Source organism: Hemibagrus wyckioides, linkage group LG10, assembly GCF_019097595.1.
Source record: "Hemibagrus wyckioides isolate EC202008001 linkage group LG10, SWU_Hwy_1.0, whole genome shotgun sequence".
Taxonomy (NCBI): domain Eukaryota; kingdom Metazoa; phylum Chordata; class Actinopteri; order Siluriformes; family Bagridae; genus Hemibagrus; species Hemibagrus wyckioides.
In genome coordinates this window covers 14,216,878-14,237,923 of record NC_080719.1, presented here as the reverse complement: position 1 = coordinate 14,237,923, position 21,046 = coordinate 14,216,878, and the positions used below count along the sequence as shown (strand labels likewise).

The following is a 21,046-nucleotide window of genomic DNA, read 5'->3' as shown; positions in this document are numbered from 1 at the left end:
ATAGCCATTTGCTGTCACTGAAATATACACAAGAATTAAAGTCACCTGTCACTTTCCACATCTGCTAATGTAAATACTGTATGGTAAGTTCACAAGTTCTAAATGTATTGGCACTCCTTATGAATAACATGCACTAGATGAGATGTGATGCAGGGACATTTTGTGTGTGTGTGTGTGTTTATTCAGTAATGTAGAATGTGCTTCTTTGCTTCTTTAGAATAAAAGAGACATTATGGTAGATTTTATCATTTTCATTTCCACTTAGACTATAGAAATGTGCAACATCAACCAGCTGTGTCAGCCAAAAATAAGAGGCACCTACACACTTATCTGCCCTGAGATGTTCATTCAGAACGATCTCATTAGTTATAAAAAGGCTATGGAATAGGTCAAAAGGATTTGCAATATACTATTTGAGTTGCTGAGCTACCGTCCCTGAACTGCCATTGCATCTGTCAGCTTGTGACAGGAAGGAATTAGTGCTAAGTCTATAATGAACTCGGAAACTACAGTGACCTACTAGTTCCTCAAGAGCTCTTGGTTGCTGTTGTAGAAAGGACATTATTTACATTTACATTATTTACTGTCCAGTGTCACCCAAATGAGGATGAGGTTCCCTGCCAAGCCCGGTTCCTCTCAAGGTTTCTTCCTCATATCATCTCAGTCGCCTCAGGCTTGCTCATTAGGGATAAAATAGTAACTTAACTTTAAACTTTATAATTTTTTTCCTAAAAATGTTGTTATACTTTTGTAAAGCTGCTTTGATGTCCATTGTTAAAAGTGCTATACAAATAAGTTGAACTGAATTGAGTTAAATGTATGTTCATGTCTCTCTGCCACTTTGTCTTTCTATCTCTAGACACACGTGTGGGTAACTGTTTCCTGGACACGCTGGATCGGGGTGATGGAGGCATTTCATGCAGCGCTGAGATTGGAGTGGGCGTGTCGAGAGCGTCCTGTTGCTGCTCTCTGGGTGGAGCTTGGGGAAATCCGTGTGAACTCTGTCCCCCAATCAACTCTAGTACGTTCTTTCAGCTGATCAAGACAACTCACCACCAAAAACTGTCATAAAATACTACTACTATTACTACTACTACTACTACTACTAATAATAATAATTATAAAACAAATTAGTATATAATAAGTGAAAACATTATTATTATTATTATTATCATCATTATAATTATTATGGTGTATGAAAGGCTCGTTTAAACATAGGCAGTGCGTGTGTATGTGTTGTGTTATTTGTAGTGAAATCATGAAAAAAAATTTTAATCAAATTCTCTCTCTATGTAGCTGAATACAAAACTTTGTGTCCTGGAGGAGAAGGCTTCAGACCAAATCCTATCACAGTCATCCTGGAGGGTAAGAAAGAGAGTGTGTGTGTGTGTGCTCTGAGTGTCCTTGTCGTATTAGTATGTGTGTATATCTGCAGTATCCTTGCCACGCCTGTGACCGTTGGCTGCTAATTGCTTTACTGTCTCCACTCTGATGCTCACATTAATAGTTCCTCTTTCTCTCCTTCTGAACAGACATAGACGAATGCCAGGAACTGCCCGGCTTGTGTCAGGGGGGCAACTGTGTCAACACATTTGGCAGTTTCCAGTGTGAATGTCCTGCTGGATACTTCCTTAACGAGGAGACACGTATCTGTGAAGGTGACAGTGCAAAAAAGTCATTTCCCTCATTCCCAATTAAAGATAATTATTAAAGGAGAAATCATTCCAAAGGTTAATATTCCTCATACTTACATTTACATTAATTTACTTAGAAAGTGGTATAGCATTGATCAAGGTAACTTTGTGGTCAAAATCATTTCAGGAATGATGTTCTTTTAATACATTAATTTAATAAAATCCATAAAATAATGAATGGATTAACAACTTATTCCCCATGTTATATTCCTATATCATATTATATTAATTTAATGGTAGTGATAATTACCATTTCATACTAAATGAAAATGATTAAAAACTCTCCTGAACCGGTCAGCTGTCAAACATCCTGGTCAAATCCATTGTGATAGAAAATGGAAATTGTGGGATTAGTCTCATTTTGATGAACGTTCTTCTCCTCGTAATAAATGTGAGGAAAATAGACAGTCTGAGTATTTTTTTTTCTCTTTAACAGCTGTAAAATCTGTAGCCTACCAAAATCAAGAGGAAACATCTGCTTGTAAAATCGATATCTCAGTGCCTACAAGGCTAAAACAATCAGCCCACTATTACGTTTGACAAAGAACAGGATGTAATTTGAACTGAATGTTTCTCATTAGAGGAGATACAATGAACCATCATTGCAGTTCCAGAGAAAAAAAAGATATTTTACAAAAGATATCATTACTCCAGCCACTCAATAACTTCTTTTATTGCAATTCTGCTCTTCCAGATATTGACGAGTGCTCAACTCACATCGGCATCTGCGGCCCAGGAACCTGTTACAACACACTGGGCAACTACACATGCGTCTGCCCTCCTGAGTACATGCAGGTCAATGGTGGCAACAACTGCATGGGTAAAGCACTTATTTATCAAAAAAACAGAAATCTAACACCTACATAATTATGCATTGTCATTTCACCACTTCTGTGATGTCCTCTTTTCTTTTACAGACATGAGGAAAAGCGTGTGTTACCATAACTTTAATGACACGTGTGAGAACGAGTTGTCCTTTAACATGACGAAGAAGATGTGCTGCTGTGCCTACAATGTGGGAAAAGCCTGGAACAAGCCATGTGAGCCCTGTCCGACTCCAGCTACCTGTGAGTGTCCTCACTTTTTAGAAGAGATAGCTGTCTGCTCTCTAGTTTTTTGGTTTGGGCATCACGCTTGACTTGACTTGGAAATCCAGAAAAAAGATTTTATCCCCTTAAAAGTCATCAAGTACATCTGTGTCAAGTTAATACTAACCCAGCATAAAACATCCAAAAGTGTTACTTCTTAAAATAGTTATGAATCGAATCTTGGATCTTTGTATTAAGGCTTTGTATTAAGTTGTTCTAAGCCTTTTTCAAAAACAAATTTTAATAGACAAATTTGGAGAAACTAAATGGGTGGCTAATCTATGATATTATGCTATTTTAGTAATTTATAGACATACCCAGTCTAAGCAGCAGTTTGATTTGCCATGTTTATGGAATCTTTCATGGTCTGGGGAGCAGAATTATGGGAACATGCATTCATGACTTCATATTTGGCTGAAATACTAAACCTCAGAGCATTTTATGAATGGGATAGTGTACAAATGCTGCCCACAACAGCTGCCAGACCTAGGGACCCATTTTGGAAAGCAACATTAAATACACTGATTGTCTCTAATTGCTGCTGCAGTGTCTTACACACTAATATTTGTGTTATGCTTTGTGTAGCGGAGTATGAGCTCCTGTGTGGGAACCCAGCTCCAGGCTTTATCATTGATATCCACACTGGAAAACCCATTGGTAAGACACGTAGTAAAGATCAGTGACAAGAATTTATAAAGCCGTGCTTGGCAAATACATGATGTGTAAACTGAAATGTGTTTCATAATCCAGATATTGACGAGTGCAGGGAGATTCCTGGGATCTGTGCCCATGGAGCGTGCATCAATCAGATAGGCAGCTTCCGCTGCGAGTGCCCTATGGGCTTCAGCTACAATAACATCCTGCTGGTTTGTGAAGGTACACACACACATTCAAGCATGCATACACATACACCTGCCAGTCCATTCTGTAAGGAGACACACCATGTTCTATCAGATGACAGTTATATCTCCTGTGACTGATTGTATCACTTGCTGTTCCTCTTTATTTCCCTATTGGTTTCTAAGATATTGATGAGTGTAACAGCGGGGACAACCTGTGTCAACGCAACGCCAACTGCAACAACATCCCCGGCAGTTTCCGCTGCGAGTGCTCTCCCGGCTTCAAGCTGTCCCCCAGTGGAGCGTGCGTGGGTGAGTCTGTTTTTACAAAAGCCACATAGGGTCCATCATTTTATATAATGATGAGTAAGGTAGGTTAGCAGCACACTTCCAAGTTACATTTTTCAAATTTTTGTTAAATGTTTGATATGTGTGTGGACTCTCTTTATTGCAGACCGTAATGAATGTCTGGAAATTCCCAATGTGTGCAGCCATGGTGAATGTATCGACACACAGGGCAGCTACCGCTGTCTGTGTCACAACGGCTTTAAAGCCACAGCTGACCTTACCATGTGCATGGGTGAGTGTGTGTCTCCTTCTTCTTCAAAAAAAAGAAAAAGAATTTGACTTCATGACTTTGTGACTTTGGATTAGACTAATGCTTTTCAGTCCTGCTTTTGCCAAACACTCATGACCCAGATCAATAATAAGATAATGAGATAATGACCTGAATGCATGTGTTAATCTCTCTCTGACCTTCTCTTTTCCTCTTATTCACTCGTTCTTTATCAGACATTGATGAGTGTGAGAGACAGCCGTGTGGAAACGGGACGTGCAAGAACACTGTGGGCTCCTATAACTGCCTTTGCTTCCCAGGCTTTGAGCTCACACACAACAACGACTGCATGGGTGAGTATCTAATAAGGGTGAAGAAAAACATATACACTGTTTTACTAATAACCATCAAGAGGCAACACAATAAAGCATCAGAGCTACAAAGATTTTATATTATTGCCCCAAAACAACAGAAAAAATGAACAAACACATTTCATTACTAGGGATGTGGAAAGTCTGAGCACATTCTGCAAACACATGCTACTTGAATTTGTGCCATTGTGTAATCTGCCATTGTTTATATAATGACTAATGTCTGAAAAGATGGAAAATGTCAGCATGAAATGTCCCTCTGACTCTATCCTCCCTGATTTCTAAAGCTATGGATAATTATGTAATGAATAAAACACAACACATGGTGCTGCTGTAGGAAAAGAATAAACAGTGTGCTGATGTCATGAAGCCTGAGGTGAAGACGAGTTACTGTTGATTTTCCTATAAAAGCAACGTCTTAAAAGCAAATGATTGGATTCCTCATATAACAAGCAATTTGCTGATAATATAATAATCTAGAATAATGTTTTATTTTTTTATGAATAACACATCCTACTTTTCATCCATTTATAGTTACCATTAAAGTGTAATAAGTGTTATAGTCGCTTTAAACAGTAGTTCCCTCACCAGCTTCTCTTTTTTTCTCGTTCTCAAAGATGATAAGACAAAAAAACACAACTTGTCATGTACAAACCACTGACACAGGAGACAAATTTTTACTTCAACAAAGTTTTAAATGAGCTGCTTCTGCTCAAAACTTCCCCATATCAAAGAGTTATATGTTTTGTTGTTGTGTTTCTGAGGGTTTGTTCTGTCTGTGACAGTGTGTTTGTCTCTGAGAGCTTGTTAGTTATCTCTGTTGTTATGTTGTGTCTCTCTAAGTGTTTGTTATTTGCTCAGTGTGTTTGTCTCTGAGAGCTTGTTAGTTATCTCTGTTGTTATGTTGTGTCTCTCTAAGTGTTTGTTATTTGCTCAGTGTGTTTGTTGCGTGTCTATGAAGTTTTTTTTGTGTTCTTGTTGTATTTCTGATTAGAGTCTATTGTAGTGTCTGAGTGTTTTTGTCTGTCTAATAGTGTAATGCTTGTCTGAGAGTTTGTTGTGTCTTAGCAATAAGATTTTGTTGTGTCTGAGTGTTTGCTGCGTCTCTAAGAATCTGTTCTGTCTGAGTGGGTGTGTGTGTCTCGGAGAGTTTGTTTTTGAGTGTTTGTTGTGTATCTCTAAGCGTATGTTTTGTTTCATGGCACAGATGTGGACGAGTGCACTACTCTGGCAGGTCAGGTATGCAGATATGGTCAGTGTATCAACAGTCTGGGTTCCTTCCAGTGTCTGTGTCTGGATGGCTATGAGCTCACCCCCGACTCTAAGAACTGCGTTGGTAAGTCGATAACATTATCATACTTATACAATGCAGAATTCCTCACTGACTGTACCAATTATCAGCCTAGACAGTCAGTAGTCTCAGTCAGCAGTCATCTTTAAAAGCTAGCTCAAAAGCTTGCATCCTCTATACTGCTATAAGACTATAAAACACTCAGTGCATGTGTACTTTTTTTTTGTTCCGTTTCTGTAAGCACTTATGAATCAATTGAATGATGAGAGCAAACTGAATCGTAAGAGCTGGAACTGAAACTCCTGACCATATACAGAGCTGAAGAAGGGCATACAAGATCAGCAGGGATCTCCTCCTATGTAGAAATACATTTTTGATTTGATTTTTTCCCCCTTTCAATAGCTCTTAAACTTTCTTTCCTACATGGGATAGCGCAGTTAGTGAAAGTTTGCATTTCAAACTAAGTAAGGTTTCATTTTAAAGTATGAGATCAGAAACTTCTAGAATCCCCTGCTGATATATCAGTACTGATTTTTTTTTTTTTTTTCTGAATAAAATTTGAATAATTATTATTTCAACACTCCTGAGATCATAGTTTGTGGTGCAGTTTGTATGATGTTATTTTGCTTGCAGACATAAATGAGTGTGTGACGTACCCGGGCACCTGCTCACCTGGAACCTGCCAGAACCTGGACGGCTCTTTCCGCTGTATCTGTCCTCCAGGTTATGAGCTGCAGAGCGAAAGCTGTGTTGGTGAGCCTGCTTCCTTTCACTATGTAACAAACAATAGATTAGTGAAAGCTCTGTTTTTCACTCTGTCTCTCTCTCTCTCTCTCTCTCTCTCTTTCTTTCACATCATTTCTCCACAGACATCGATGAGTGTGAATCTCAGCCCAACCTCTGTCTGTTTGGCCACTGTATTAACACACAGGGAAGCTTCCAGTGCAACTGCCAGCCAGGTTTTGTTCTGTCTGATAACAGACGTCGCTGCTTTGGTGAGTGTGACCTGTTGGATATTTAAAGTGTTTTAGTATTAGTTCTGATATTGGTAAATAATTTAGCCACATAACATAGACATAGAAGATGTGAGGCAGTGTTTCCAAGTTAGTGGGAAAAAAAACAGCCTACTGACAAATCTAGTGAGCCCTTAAGTGGTCAACATTTAAGTTTGTCAATGTTTTCCCCTTGTTATCTCTTCCCCTTAGACACGCGCACAAGCTTCTGTTTCACACGCTTCGAGGCCAGCAAGTGCTCTGTTCCCAAACCTCAGAACATTAGTAAGGCTGACTGCTGCTGTAGCCTGATGCCCGGGGAAGGCTGGGGTGACCCGTGTGAGCTCTGCCCCCAGGAAGGCCAAGGTAATGATGCTCACTGCCTGGCTACACTTACTGAACATCCTGTAACATTCAATCATTTAACATAAATAATAAAAGTAAATACGATGTTGGATATATATATAATCATATATACACAACTACATAATGTACACTGACCAGCAATTCCATTTTAATCCCTGTCATGTTCTCTTGTCCCTGTGCAGCTGCATTTAAACAGTTGTGTCCCTACGGTCACGGCGCTGTGCCTGGACGAGGAGAAGGCCGTGTGGGTAAGACTCCTCGCATACAAAATACACAATAAATATACATGGATAGAAATCACAAACCCTTACACAAAAAGCAAATGCAAATTCACTATTCGTGCGCTTAAAGTTGTGAACACTGTTGCTAGGAAACAGAGAAATATGGATGCTATGCAGAAACTAGGTAATGACAGAATGTAATATAAATGTTGAGTAAATGTGCAAATGAGAGGAATTATAGCATATTCTGATGTGTTTATTAAGAAAAGCTTTAAACTTCCAAGTGAGAAATATCCACAATGCAACTCATTACAATCTTCTCGCAAATACTGTACAGAGAACACATCGCAGCAAAGGAATATACCACTTCATTTCTTTGCTTAGAAAATGAATCGCAATCCAGTAACAGAATAATGTCCACACTCCAGCATTCTCATTGTCCTCAGTAGAATTATAAAACCTGAATAAATCATGAAAGCAATATAAGTATTATAAAGCCAATACTTCTTCATTTGGGCAGGCAGTATGAACTGTTGATACGAACTGTTGACTTAAATAGCATTTATTTAAAAAAATCTATCGGGTAAAAAAAATTTTCAGAAAGTTTCGTAATCGTTATCTTGATCATTTTGACTGTAATGTTAGCACTAAACTCACTTTAATGTCTTTAATATCTGGCTTTAATATCAGAGATCATTTATGAACCAGATTTTGTTAAGGAGTGGCATAGATTGCAAAGCAGTATTGTAAATTATAGACTTTTAAAGGTATCTATAAAACAATAAAGGACTAGAAACACTTGACCTTTAATGTGTTAATAATGTGTAAAGCCTCAGCTACACATTTCTCTTACAAAAACCCTTTTGTTATTACCCTTTAATATCCTGACACAAGCAGTAAAATTTCTTCTATAATATTTATTTCAAAGGTCTAGAGCTTGTCCCACTAGATCATCTGTGGTCACCTTCATGTGTCCGGTATAACATACCTCATCTTTTTCGCTGGTACAGATATGAATGAGTGTCTGGATAACCCATGTAAAAATGGTGCATGTATCAACACTGATGGCTCCTTCCGCTGTGAATGTCCCTTCGGCTACAACCTGGATTACACTGGAATCGAATGCGTGGGTGAGTTCACACACACATACACACAGTGAACACATACAAACTCACACACACATATGGTACAAGTAATTAACATAACAAATGCACACATTAACACATCTCTAACAAGAGGCACATGTTGCTGATCATTAGTATGATGGCTTCTTCTTTATGCATTAGACACGGACGAGTGTTCGATCGGGAACCCCTGCGGTAACGGCACCTGCACTAATGTGGTGGGAGGCTTTGAGTGTTCCTGTCAGGAGGGCTTTGAACCTGGGCCCATGATGAGTTGTGAAGGTGTGTGTGCACTCAGAACAGAATGCCATGTGTCTGGTAACAACAACAATAATAATAATAATAATAATAATAATAATAATAATAATAATACTGTACAACACATATATGAAGTTAATCACAATTAATAAATGAGTAAGCTGTGTAACATGCAGTATATAAAAATAGATATAGTAATGTAGGAAAATGTCAAAAAAAAATATTTGATAAATGTTAAGATTTAAATGCAAAATCTCATGAAATTCAAAAACATATTTGTGTTTGGAATGAAAAAAGTACTTGAGACTCGAGATTTGTAGTTTTAAAGCATAAGCATGATATGTGTTTCATAAACACTCTAAAGCAAAGGCAGGTTTATGATCATACAATTAATATTGTTTTGATGAAGAAGTAATTAAAGAAGACTTTTTAGGTAATTTATGTGCAAGACATTATTTGTAAACCAGTTATATGCAATCACACCCACATCCATGCAGAAATCACTTAATCTTTAAAATAGTAATAAAAAATTCTACAGTGTGGCCATTTGGACTCAACAGAGGCTGCCTTGTAGACATTTATTTATTTATTTTACCTCTTTTTCAGATATTAATGAGTGCACTGTGAACCCGCTCCTGTGTGCCTTCCGCTGTGTGAACACGTTCGGCTCGTACGAGTGCATGTGTCCTGCAGGGTACGTGCTGAGGGAGGATCAGAGGATGTGTAGAGGTGAGAAACTCCACAGTTTGTTAACAGAGGCCATTGCCTCTAATTACCACCCCACAGGACGAACACACTATACTCACATTACTATAACACATCACTGTTTTTACAACTTAGTTTTAAAACTTTGCTTGCAGTGATGTGTAAACATTTGCAACCGAATGATATATGGATAAAAAAAAACATAATTATACACCAATCAGGCATAACATTATGACTGCCTCCCTAATAATGTGTTGGTCCCCCTTTTGCTGCCAAAACAGCCCTGACCCATCTAGGCATGGACTCCACTAGATCCCTGAAGGTGTGCTGTGGTATCTGGCACCACGATTTCAGCAGCAGATCCTTTAAATCCTGTAAGTTGCGAGGTGGGGCCCATGGAGGGGCTTACAGGACTTAAAGGATACTTATAGGACTTAAAGGATAGACACTGACCACTGCAGACCGGGAACACCCCACAAGAGCTGCAGTTTTGGAGATGCTCTGATCCAGTCGACTAGCCGTCACAATTTGGCCCTTGTCAAACTCGCTAAAATCCTTACGCTTGCCCATTTTTCCTGCTTCTAACACATCAACTTTGAGGACAAAATGTTCACTTGCTGCCTAATATATCTCAGTCACTAACAGGTGCCATGATTAGGAGATAATCAGTGTTATTCACTTCACCTCTCACTGCTCATAATGTTATGGCTGATCAGTGTATGTTTTATCATGTGTGTGAAATGGGTGTATAGGGCTATCATGCAACAAGCCAGTGTTGTAGAACATACAGCAGGTAATCTTCAGACCTTCAGATGTGATTTTATATAATGGAGTGTAAGGTATCTGGTGGGGTATTTCAGGAAGAATAGGGGGTGAATATTACATAAGAAATAAGAGTGTGGGGCTTGCTGTTGTAGGAAAATAATCAGACGCAGAGTAGTGTGAAGTGGCTTGAACAATATAAACTAATGTTCCCACATCAGAATCTGAAGTGTTTTGTTATACTAGTGATTATAGAGTATTTTGTACACATTACATCAAGGAATGAAAATAGAAAGTTTTGTGCTTGTATCATTTTGATTTTTTTACACTTATTGTTTAATAGATTTTGTTGGAAATGAGTGAAATCTAACACACCTAAATGTCTTCATCCTTTTGCTCTAAGGTATGCAAGCTTTTGCACTCAACTTGATTTTGTGTGTAATGTTGTTAATCTGTCTTTCTCTCTGTCTAGACCAGGACGAGTGTTTGGAGGGGCTAGATGACTGTGAGAGCAGGGGCATGGCCTGCAAAAACCTCATTGGCACCTTTATGTGTATCTGCCCAATTGGAATGACCCGACGCCCTGATGGGGAGGGCTGTATGGGTGAGTGTTTGTGTATTTGAGATTTAAGGGCTTTTTAATGGGCACCATCCCAGCGATGAGGAAAGGTACAGTTAGTACCCTCTTTTTGTGAGTGGAAAAGGTTAACATTCTGATATCAATGTATCAGTTTGATTCTATCCAACAATTTTGACTTTCACTATCCTGCTGTGAACAGACACAGTGAATGCATTTGTACATTAAAAAAGAACAGTCTGTAAAGAAGAGCACACTAACTCCAGTGTTTGACTCTGTTTTTGGATCTGCAATAAATACTGTAATAAATCTCAAGTGATATTAATATCTGTTGTGTTGTATTGGTTCTTATACTAAGTTTCAGGTTTTTCATTTCTTTTTCTCTGCTTCGGTTTGTCTTCACTGTCTCCATGCTCTCGACCACCCACTCCTCCTGACTCACTATATCCCTCATTCCCCTCCTCTGCATGTCTCCTTGGCAGACCTGAACGAGTGCAGAAGCAAGCCTGGCATCTGCAAGAATGGCCGCTGCGTGAACACAGTGGGCAGCTACCGTTGTGAGTGCAATGAAGGATTCGAGCCCAGCTCCACAGGCACAGAGTGCATTGGTAAGAACCTGCCATGAAGGAGCACATACTCACGCAGTGCCACACATATGCTTTCACTATAACATGCATGACAGACATAAACAAATCTGTCACTAGCAAGTCTGCATGGACATGATTCTTAGATATGTGAGTGAAAACAGAAGCCTATGTGACACCTCCACAAATGTTATTTAACATACACCCACACAGACAACCTGACTATCACATGTACAATAACAAGTTTGCAAAACTATCTTAGAATAACATTTCCATGCTGGCATCTTTTTCTTTCCAAGATTTATCTCATACACATCCTGTGAATTTGCACACACTGGAGAGTGTAAAAATTCATAGCAGCATACCAATACTTAAAATAGTTATATAATATACTTATATATATAAATCTAAGGAGAGATCTTACTATGAAATAGCAAGTAATAGGACAACTAAATACTGAAAGCCATGCTCAACCCAAAACAAACCTTAAAATAACAAAAATCAAAACCGTTTTCAAATAATTAAACTATAGAGGTTGTTGTTGAAATTGTTAAAATCATTGTCTTTGTACAAATTTGGAATTTTGGAAAGATGCACACCCTCGCTAGATGGATGTGTGCCAGCACGGAGATAGATCACAGAAAGAAAATATGATCTGGGTGCGATTATTATTCCATGGTGGCAGCAGGTTATAGATCAATAATATGAGAAACACAGACCACAGCATCAAATTAATTAATCACATCATATGATATTGCAAGTTACATCGAGTTTAACTGTTAAATATTTCCTTTTCAAGACCACAGAAGGCTTTAACAATGAAATCACAGAGATGCAAAGCTACCCATCTGATCATCTGTTGTCTTTCCCAGATAACCGTCAGGGCTTCTGCTTCACTGAGGTTCTACAGACCATGTGCCAGCAATCCTCCACCAACCGCAACAGCGTCACCAAATCCGAGTGCTGCTGTAACGGAGGCCGTGGCTGGGGACAGCAGTGCGAGCTCTGCCCCCTGCCTGGCACTGTGCAGTACAAGAAGATGTGCCCACATGGACCGGGCTACACCACCGACGGCAGGGGTGAGAGCAGGCAGTTAGATTAACAGGGATATACTGCAAGGACAATGGCAGCATGCAGCCACATATATGTTACCATGGTTAAAGCATCATGTGTTGCACCAATAGAACATAGCTAACACCGGATTTGATTTTTTTTATTAGTAGAGCTTATCTCGCTCATCATAGGCAAGCTTATCTGTGAGAAGAAATATTAAATATCAGCATACATTCTTGATAGCCTTTTTTCATTGTAGAACATGATGTACATTTCCCCCACATTTTCCAAAAAAATATGGTTTCATCACAAACATCATGTTAAGAATTTTTGAAAAGTTTATAAAGTATATTTTCATATTTATATATTACACAAAAAATCCAGTAGGTTCTACCATGTTTGAAGAGATGTAGGACTTTAAACTCTCCACCCAACAAAAAGATCTAATGTCTTGTCTTTGGTCAGTTAAGTTGTCTTAAGTTGTCATCATTGCCTGTGACTGAATAAGCCGCAGCAAAGGGTCTAATACAGAAGTCAAGCTGATTCATGTTCAGAAAACTGGAGTCAGTGATCTGTGGTTAATTACATTGAGTGGCACTGCTACTATATTTTTTCAGTACATTGCTTGTTCACTTCTGCACCACATCTCTGGGGAGTCAGCAAATGTTCTATATAGAAATAGAATACAGAAACATAAAATTGAGTTTTTTAATATTTTTTGTCACTCATGGCATTTAATGTGAATATAACTCTTTGTTTCACAGATATCAATGAGTGTAAGGTTCTTCCAAACCTTTGTAAGAATGGCGAGTGCATTAATAAGTTGGGTTCCTTCCTCTGCCATTGCAATGTGGGCTACACCAACGACTTCAGCAGCACCTCCTGCATCGGTACGGCCTTCAAATTTCACTCAGTCACTAAAAACCTACATATCATGAGCGCAGCAAAGATATCTAGATTCATTGTGTGCTTAGGTGATGTCAGAATTACTGAAATTATGAGAACTTTAAAATTTTAAAACTATATATTTTCTAAATGTTCCTATCTAGCGATCTCTTATATACAAAATGTATTTAGTAATTACATTAGTTTTATTTAAATGCTTAAGTGCAAATGTTTGCAGTCCCTTAGGACAAAATAAAGCATAAAAGTGTAATGTATAGAAACATTATTTAGGTGTTCAACTCGTGTACTGTATGTTATGAGGACTTTGCACTCCACATGATTTACATATAATTTCATTATAATGACCTCACAATACATGGTATGGTTTAGCATTTTAGGCTTTTAAATGTAGATTCCAGTCTTAAATATACTGTTTGTTTTAGCTGGTAAAATGTTGCCCTAGAAACAGCCAAAATCCAAGTCCAAGGTGCTAAAAAGCTTTAGACAGAACCTCCAAGCTGCCATTTGAATGATCTAATACTGCATTTGACTTAAGTTGAAAATGAACATTACAGTGGACAGCATGTATAGTGGATGTTATATAATTAACAAGCTGTTACGTCTTTATGTTGATTGATCTAAAGCAAATAGTAAAACTGACAAATAAACAGTGATAACTTTATGCTCTTGATGTGTGTCCTGATTGATTGATTCCATTGTGTTTCAGATTTGGACGAATGCTCTCAGTCTCCCAAGCCATGTAACTTCCTGTGTAAGAACACAGAGGGCAGTTACCTGTGCTCTTGCCCCAGAGGGTACATTCTGCAGCCAGATGGAAAGACCTGCAAAGGTGAGTTTTTCCTTCTGCATCGCTTCACTGCATACATAGATTTGAGTTGCAGCATGTAGAGTTCAGGAGTACAAGTAATGGTTTATAAACAATGTGACATTTTGACACCCAGACCTGGACGAATGCTCCACTAAGCAACACAACTGCCAGTTCCTCTGTGTGAACACCATTGGAGGCTTCACCTGCAAGTGCCCCTCCGGATTTACTCAGCACCAGACGGCGTGTATCGGTAAGCTTAGCTCCAGCCGCGTTAGTGTCTGGAGATATAGTGTAATACATCAAGGTTCTATAAAGGCATTATGTTATACACTACGTAGGAAGCAAATGCAGTGGAAAGGAAGCTATTTGGAATTCTGACTTATGGGAGCATTAAAAAAAATCCCTGTGTAAAATTGTTTTAATGTGAATTGTGGTTGAGATATATATCAACTTCAGATGTTGAAGTTCATAATAAAACGATTAACGATTTCATTTTTATGCATAATGTAGCTCAGCTGCTCTTTCTGGTGGTTTCAAATTATAGCCTTATTGAATGCATAGGCACACTACATGTTTAAAGTAATTACATTTTGGATACAATTGTTAACACACAAATGGTGTTGGTTGATACACACACACACACACACACACACACAAACTAGAAACCAAGTAATTAGAGACAAAACCAGATCTAATATTAGCTCCACCTTGTCTATGTAAGTGTATTCATTAGAATATATTCATAGGTTCAAGATCATTATTCTTCTCTAAGTACTCAGAAATGTAGCTGAAAATTCTGTGCTTCTGATTACACTTTTCTGCCCGGCAGACAACAACGAGTGTACAAACCAGCCAACTTTGTGTGGATCACGAGCATCCTGCCACAACACGCCCGGCAGTTTCTCTTGCGAGTGTCAGAAGGGCTTCTCTCTGGACACCACTGGACTGGAGTGTGAAGGTAAAGATAATACAGTAAGGCATTCAATGTCAGTGGTTAGAGCATTAGCACCATAGGACACAATGAGTGTCACTGACCCTTAACAGCTAGTAACCGATGCCAGATTAACGTTCACAGTGTGATCTGCTGTGGAAATGTCAGCCTCTATATTATATAGCAGAGATATTTTCTATAATGAAAAATCATTGCACATAAAAGTGCTTAACATGGAGGTTGCTCAAGATAAAATATTAGACTACAGGAAGAGGGACAGAAGCAACCTACTGTTTACTCTTATTGAGAATTCCATGAATGAATATGCAAATTAGAGTCTCCTCAAAACTTTAGCCTATAGCATATTATAAAACTTGTTGCATTACAGATGTGGACGAGTGCACAGGGAATCACAGATGCCAGCACGGATGTCAGAACATGTTGGGTGGTTTCCGCTGTGGCTGTCCTCAGGGCTACGTTCAACACTACCAGTGGAACCAGTGTGTGGGTGAGTGTCCTACAGCATAGCTTCTCACATCACCTCTCAAATCAACCGACTAAACAAATATGAAACATTAAGGCAAAGAAATGCAAGAACACAAATGAAAGGTAGGTGAAGGTGAAATAGTAAATCCCTCTTTTGTTGATATGTATGCTAATAATTACCTGACTGTCAGTTACCAGATTCTTTTTGGCACCTCACCATGTAAACACCATAGTAAGATACTATATTGTATCATAGATTAATGCTGTTATCAGATTTCCTGGAAACCCAATAAAAATATGGGGATTTTAAATCAATAATCAGATTGTATATTATTATCTATTTTGTTAATCTGATATCAAATGTAATAAGGTAGAGAAAATATCAAGTTTAGCTTTTAAGACTTGAATTATTTTTTTTCCGAAATAAGATTTTCATATGTGAATTATATACACATCATATAATATGCACATCTGTGGTATATTCAGGACATTTACATTCAGTGCCTCGTGTTTCCTTTGTTAGTGGTACAATGTCAATTTTTTTTAATTCTGAACCCTAAAGACAAACTCCAGAAATACACATACAAGCTCTAAGAGAACTTTATATTGGAAAAGAAAAAAACAGTAAGATCTCTCAGTAGTGGATTTGTTCAGCAGTAGTAGTAAAGATGTGTCTATAAAAAGAAAGATGATTATTTGCTGACTTTATTATCATATTACTGTACATATTATAATATATTTTGTATGTAGGCTGAATAATTTCCCGAACATGGAAAATTAGTTTTACAAAATAAAAGTACTATTTTTATTGACTTAGGTGACTCAGGAGTTCCATAGAAGACTGTTAAAATACAACTTATAACCTTTGAGGCATTACTCACTCTCTTCTCTCTCTTTGTGTTTCTTTCTCTCACTGTTTCCCTCCGGCTGTGTAGATGAGAATGAGTGCATGGGCAGTCAGGTGTGCGGCTCGGCCTCGTGCTACAATACTCTGGGTAGCTACAAGTGCGTGTGTCCGTCAGGCTTCGACTTCCAGCAGAGCGGCGGTGGTTGCCAGGATGTTAATGAGTGCACCATGTCTAACAACCCCTGCACTTACGGATGCTCCAACACGGACGGTGGTTACCTTTGCGGTTGCCCCGGGGGTTTCTACAGAGCAGGACAGGGGTAAGACTGAAACGACCAACCCTGCTCCACTTTCTCAATTCAAATTCACACAAACATCATCTTTAACTAGATTCGGTAAATTTAGATATAATGAGCTTTTAATGTAATACTGCTACAGAGAAACATAACAGAAATAAGAAATGATACATTAAGACTGGTCAAAATGGTGATATAATATCATGATAAATGATGTCATAATCTGTGTCTCTGAGTTATCTTAGATACTGTAATATCTTTTGGGTTTAAAGAAAAAACTGCAATTACAAACTAAAAGCAGCTGATTTGATGTTAAATGCATTTCATGTTAATATTTTTTTTTTTGTTCATATTTCTTTTATTCTTCTTTATATTGTTATATATTTTATAAATAATACACTCACCAAGCACTTTATTAGGAATACCTGTACACCTAAACATCATCCAATTATATATATATATATATATATATATATATATATATATATATATATATATATATATACTCAAAGATTTGCTCAGAATTTGCCAGCAAAACAGTAGTGTTGCATGAAAAAAAAACCTGCAGTAGATTAGTGTTTGATAAGTGTGGTGTGTGTGTGTGTGTGTGTGTATGTAGGCACTGTATCACAGGAGCGGGTTTCCAGGGTCAGTTTGGTGCTGAGGAAGATGAGGACAGCGCTCTTTCACCCGAAGCCTGTTACGAGTGCAAGATTAACGGTAACGCCGACAAAGGTGGCCGTCACAGACGCAGTGCTACAGACAACGAGCTAAAGGTTTGTTACAGATTAAGCCCCTGTATATTTAATTGAGTTCAGCATTCAGGTTGTGTTGTCTTTTGTTCTCCATCTTCATTTCTCTTTCTTTTTGTATTTGATCCTTATTATATTATCCTTTCCTTCTTCTATTATTTCTTAACTATTTTCTTATCTATCATTTTGCTTTATCTATTTCCCTTCTGTCTTTGAAGTTCTTTCTTTCTTTCTTTCTTTCTTTCTTTCTTTCTTTCTTTCTGTCACACTGGCTGTAGTGATGTCTGTGCTCAGACTCTCCGTTTTAACACTCCATCTCATCTGTGTGCTGCAGGAGTCTGTGAGCATGGCCAGCGTGGACACTCAGAACTCCATCCCCATGAATCTGTCTCTGGCCTCGCTTCAGAACAGAGAGCCGCTACTGGAGCTACTTCCAGCCCTGGAGCCTCTGGAGCATCACATCCGCTACATCATCACTCACGGCAACCAGGCTGAGCACTTCAGGCTGATAGAGCGCCGTGACGGTAAGACGATTCTGCGCCTGGGCCGTAAGACTCCCCCGGCCGGCTCGTACCGCCTTGAGATCGCCTCGCTGCCCCTGTACGGCCCACGCCAACTCCGCCAGCTGGAGGACCAGCATGACACTGACTACCTGCTGGGGGAGATCGGAGATGCGCTGCGCATCAAGCTGCACATTTACCTGCACTGAGCGCACTCCTGACCTTTGACCCCAGTCCCTACACTATAGAGCTTTATATAATGCTGAAGAACTGTCTTCAATCACCACACACTTTTTTTTTTTTTTTACTTATTTGCTCTCCCTCTTTCACCAAAGCATTACAGTCAAGCCAGACATGCATGAAGACAATCAGAAAGCTTAATTAGCTACAAAGGTATTTAAGCCAATAGTGACAGATGAAAACTGTCAAAATGACCAAAAAACGGACTTACGCTGATGCCCAAATCTTTTCCCTGTAATCCACGACAATCCAATATTCCTCTTAGATCTTAATGTAGCGACTATATCAGCCTGTAAATGCACATACAGTTAAACTGTGTCTCATAACATTATGTAATGTATTGAACGTGTGGCCTGAACAACCACTGACCTTTCTGTAATCTCAGTGAACACTGGGGTCAAAGGATATTCCATTCAGTATTGAGTCATTCATAAAGAATTGTACTGTTGTTTTTTATTTTCATTTTTTTAAGTCACGAAGGACTGCAACAACAACCATGTTTCAGGTCAAAACGGAAGTCGATCATGTCAAGGCTGGTTCAGCCTGCTCCTTTAGGTTTAAAGCGTTAACCCTAGTACTTCATTCTGAACCTAATCCAGCAGTCTACATCTAGAGCCAGTGTTGGATCAGGGTCGGAACTGAAATCTGTCTAAAGGTAAAAACATGAGGTTTAAAATTGGCCACACCTTAACGGAGTCACATACTGCTTTTACCTCTGGAGCAAATGGTCCCAGGTCTGGAGGTTTCAGGAGAATGTTGCATTTGCTGCCATGTCATAATACCTCAAACATACAGATCTTAAAGGTGCAGTTTCTAATTGTAATTTGTGAAAGTCGTTTCATTTTAAAGGTACCTTCAGAAAGCTGTGATTCACAATAGTGCCGCTTTTAAGCTCAGCCCCAAGCCGAAATCATAGTTTCATCAGAGGGGGATGGTAATCAGTTGTGGGCTTCTTTGTGTTTTCCTTGTCATTGTAATTCACCTCACAAGTTAAAACGTCTCCAAAAATTACCATCAAACCTGCTTTTCATTAAATCAGGGAGCTGGACATGCAACACGACTACACACAAGCTGCTGTACCATTAAATCGTAAACGTTACAGCGATAATGTAGCTGATTTTTCTGACACTCCAGACCCCATCACACACTTAAGCACGACTCTTATTAACTGCCGTTCTTGTTTTCTCTCAAGGAATAAACAGGTGCTAAATGACTCCAATCAGTGCTACAGAAATGCAGTCTCAATTTACAGATTGCAATCGTGATCTCTCTCTCTCTCTCTCTCTCTCTCTCTTTTTTTTTTAAAGTTTTGTGTTTGTCTGTTTTTGTTTTTTTGTATTGTCTCAATGCTGAAAACCAATATCAATCTCGCTTTTTTTGAAAATTAAATTGTATATTTTAAAAGTGAAATGTAGATTTTTTTTTTCAATGTCGAACTTTTTTTAAGAGCATCAAGGCTGACAAAACCGAACAGAACACGCAATAGACTTAAAAGTGCTGTTGACTTTGCTTCCGTAATTAATAATGGCGTCCTTGACTGCTGCCAGACACTGAGTGATACCCATCACTGTTTACATGGCGCCGTCCTCTATGCCACACTCACTGAAATAACGCCAACCTGGTGTCAGTGTGAAGTGGGCTGGATGGAGGAATGCACATTCAGAGTAATCGTACTGTTTCTGGTGCAGCCTGACTGCAGTGTCTGGTCCTTTATCTCTGGTGCTAAAAAATCATTACATCGTCCATCCAAAGTTACTGCACTGTAAAAAAAAAAAAAAAGACAAAAAAAACCAAACAAAAACAGCCTGAGCTATATTTATGCATAACCATTCGTCTAACATGGGAACTTTGTATACTTTTGTATCTTTTTTGTAATGTTTTTAATCATAATTTTATTTGCCACTACATGTAAAAGAACGAATGTGCGTGTGTGTACTGTATTTCAACATCGTTAGCAAACTTGAAATATTTCAGTAATCATCATGCTCTTAGAACTGAACAGATTTCATCTGTGGTGCTCATGATGGATTGGCACGGCAGCCCCTAACACTGTTTAACACACACACACACACACACACACCCATACACATACACACACTGCGGTATTTTTGTGAACATATAGGAATGAGGCTGTATCTGAGCATCACCACACTCTGGAAATAAAAGAATTCTTAGCAGCATTTGTTCAGCTACATGCCATTTTTAAACAACCTGTAAAACACTACAAATGGTAATAAAGCAACATGGGTTATGTTTTTAAATGCTTTGGTGTGTGTGTCAGTTCCTTGACCCTGGAAGCCACATTTTGTCTAGAATATCTGTGAAAGAGTAGAATTCAGTAAGAGACTCGGAAGAGAAATACATGTGCACCAATAACGCAGATGCTAAACCACAGTGTACCAATAACAGATGAAGTATTACTCATTCCCAGGCATAAAAAATGTAGGTTCTGCTTTGTTATTGGAAAGATAATCAGCTGCTGGGTGGAAGAGTAACTCTGCATCACAACACCCTGGGATTGATTATTTTCCTATTACAGCGCACGCCACTGTGTCACTGTTATTACTTGCATAAATAACCATTCTTATGAACTATTCTCCTTTAAAACCCTGTTATAATCTGAATTACTTCTAACATAAAATTCTGCTTCGTCTCTGATGACTTTGTGAAGTGACACAGAAAATGTTCTGCAAAAGAAAGTGATTCAGGTTCAAGATGGAGCGATGATAGCGCTATAACATACTGGGTTTTAGAGATAACGATGTGTCATACCGTGCCAGATCAGGAAGTCTCTTTGAA

At 38.6% G+C, this 21,046-nt stretch overlaps 1 protein-coding gene across 1 annotated transcript in view; it reads left to right on the top strand.

Moving 5' to 3' along the window:
* fbn2b (fibrillin 2b) overlaps window positions 1-20,510 on the top strand; it is a 69,270-nt gene extending 48,760 nt beyond the window's left edge. The window contains exons 37-65 of the mRNA XM_058400433.1: window positions 860-1,021; window positions 1,297-1,365; window positions 1,533-1,658; window positions 2,389-2,514; window positions 2,612-2,761; window positions 3,368-3,439; window positions 3,533-3,658; window positions 3,808-3,933; window positions 4,076-4,201; window positions 4,414-4,530; window positions 5,756-5,884; window positions 6,473-6,592; window positions 6,709-6,834; window positions 7,045-7,197; window positions 7,380-7,445; window positions 8,429-8,548; window positions 8,705-8,824; window positions 9,407-9,529; window positions 10,740-10,871; window positions 11,327-11,452; window positions 12,301-12,507; window positions 13,246-13,371; window positions 14,094-14,216; window positions 14,329-14,445; window positions 15,025-15,153; window positions 15,515-15,634; window positions 16,548-16,779; window positions 17,375-17,531; window positions 17,842-20,510. Of these exons, the coding sequence (XP_058256416.1) occupies window positions 860-1,021; window positions 1,297-1,365; window positions 1,533-1,658; window positions 2,389-2,514; window positions 2,612-2,761; window positions 3,368-3,439; window positions 3,533-3,658; window positions 3,808-3,933; window positions 4,076-4,201; window positions 4,414-4,530; window positions 5,756-5,884; window positions 6,473-6,592; window positions 6,709-6,834; window positions 7,045-7,197; window positions 7,380-7,445; window positions 8,429-8,548; window positions 8,705-8,824; window positions 9,407-9,529; window positions 10,740-10,871; window positions 11,327-11,452; window positions 12,301-12,507; window positions 13,246-13,371; window positions 14,094-14,216; window positions 14,329-14,445; window positions 15,025-15,153; window positions 15,515-15,634; window positions 16,548-16,779; window positions 17,375-17,531; window positions 17,842-18,216 (4,001 nt within the window). The 3' untranslated portion in view covers window positions 18,217-20,510. The remainder of the gene's footprint in view (window positions 1-859; window positions 1,022-1,296; window positions 1,366-1,532; window positions 1,659-2,388; window positions 2,515-2,611; window positions 2,762-3,367; window positions 3,440-3,532; window positions 3,659-3,807; window positions 3,934-4,075; window positions 4,202-4,413; window positions 4,531-5,755; window positions 5,885-6,472; window positions 6,593-6,708; window positions 6,835-7,044; window positions 7,198-7,379; window positions 7,446-8,428; window positions 8,549-8,704; window positions 8,825-9,406; window positions 9,530-10,739; window positions 10,872-11,326; window positions 11,453-12,300; window positions 12,508-13,245; window positions 13,372-14,093; window positions 14,217-14,328; window positions 14,446-15,024; window positions 15,154-15,514; window positions 15,635-16,547; window positions 16,780-17,374; window positions 17,532-17,841) is intronic.
* The last annotated feature ends 536 nt before the right edge of the window (window positions 20,511-21,046 follow it).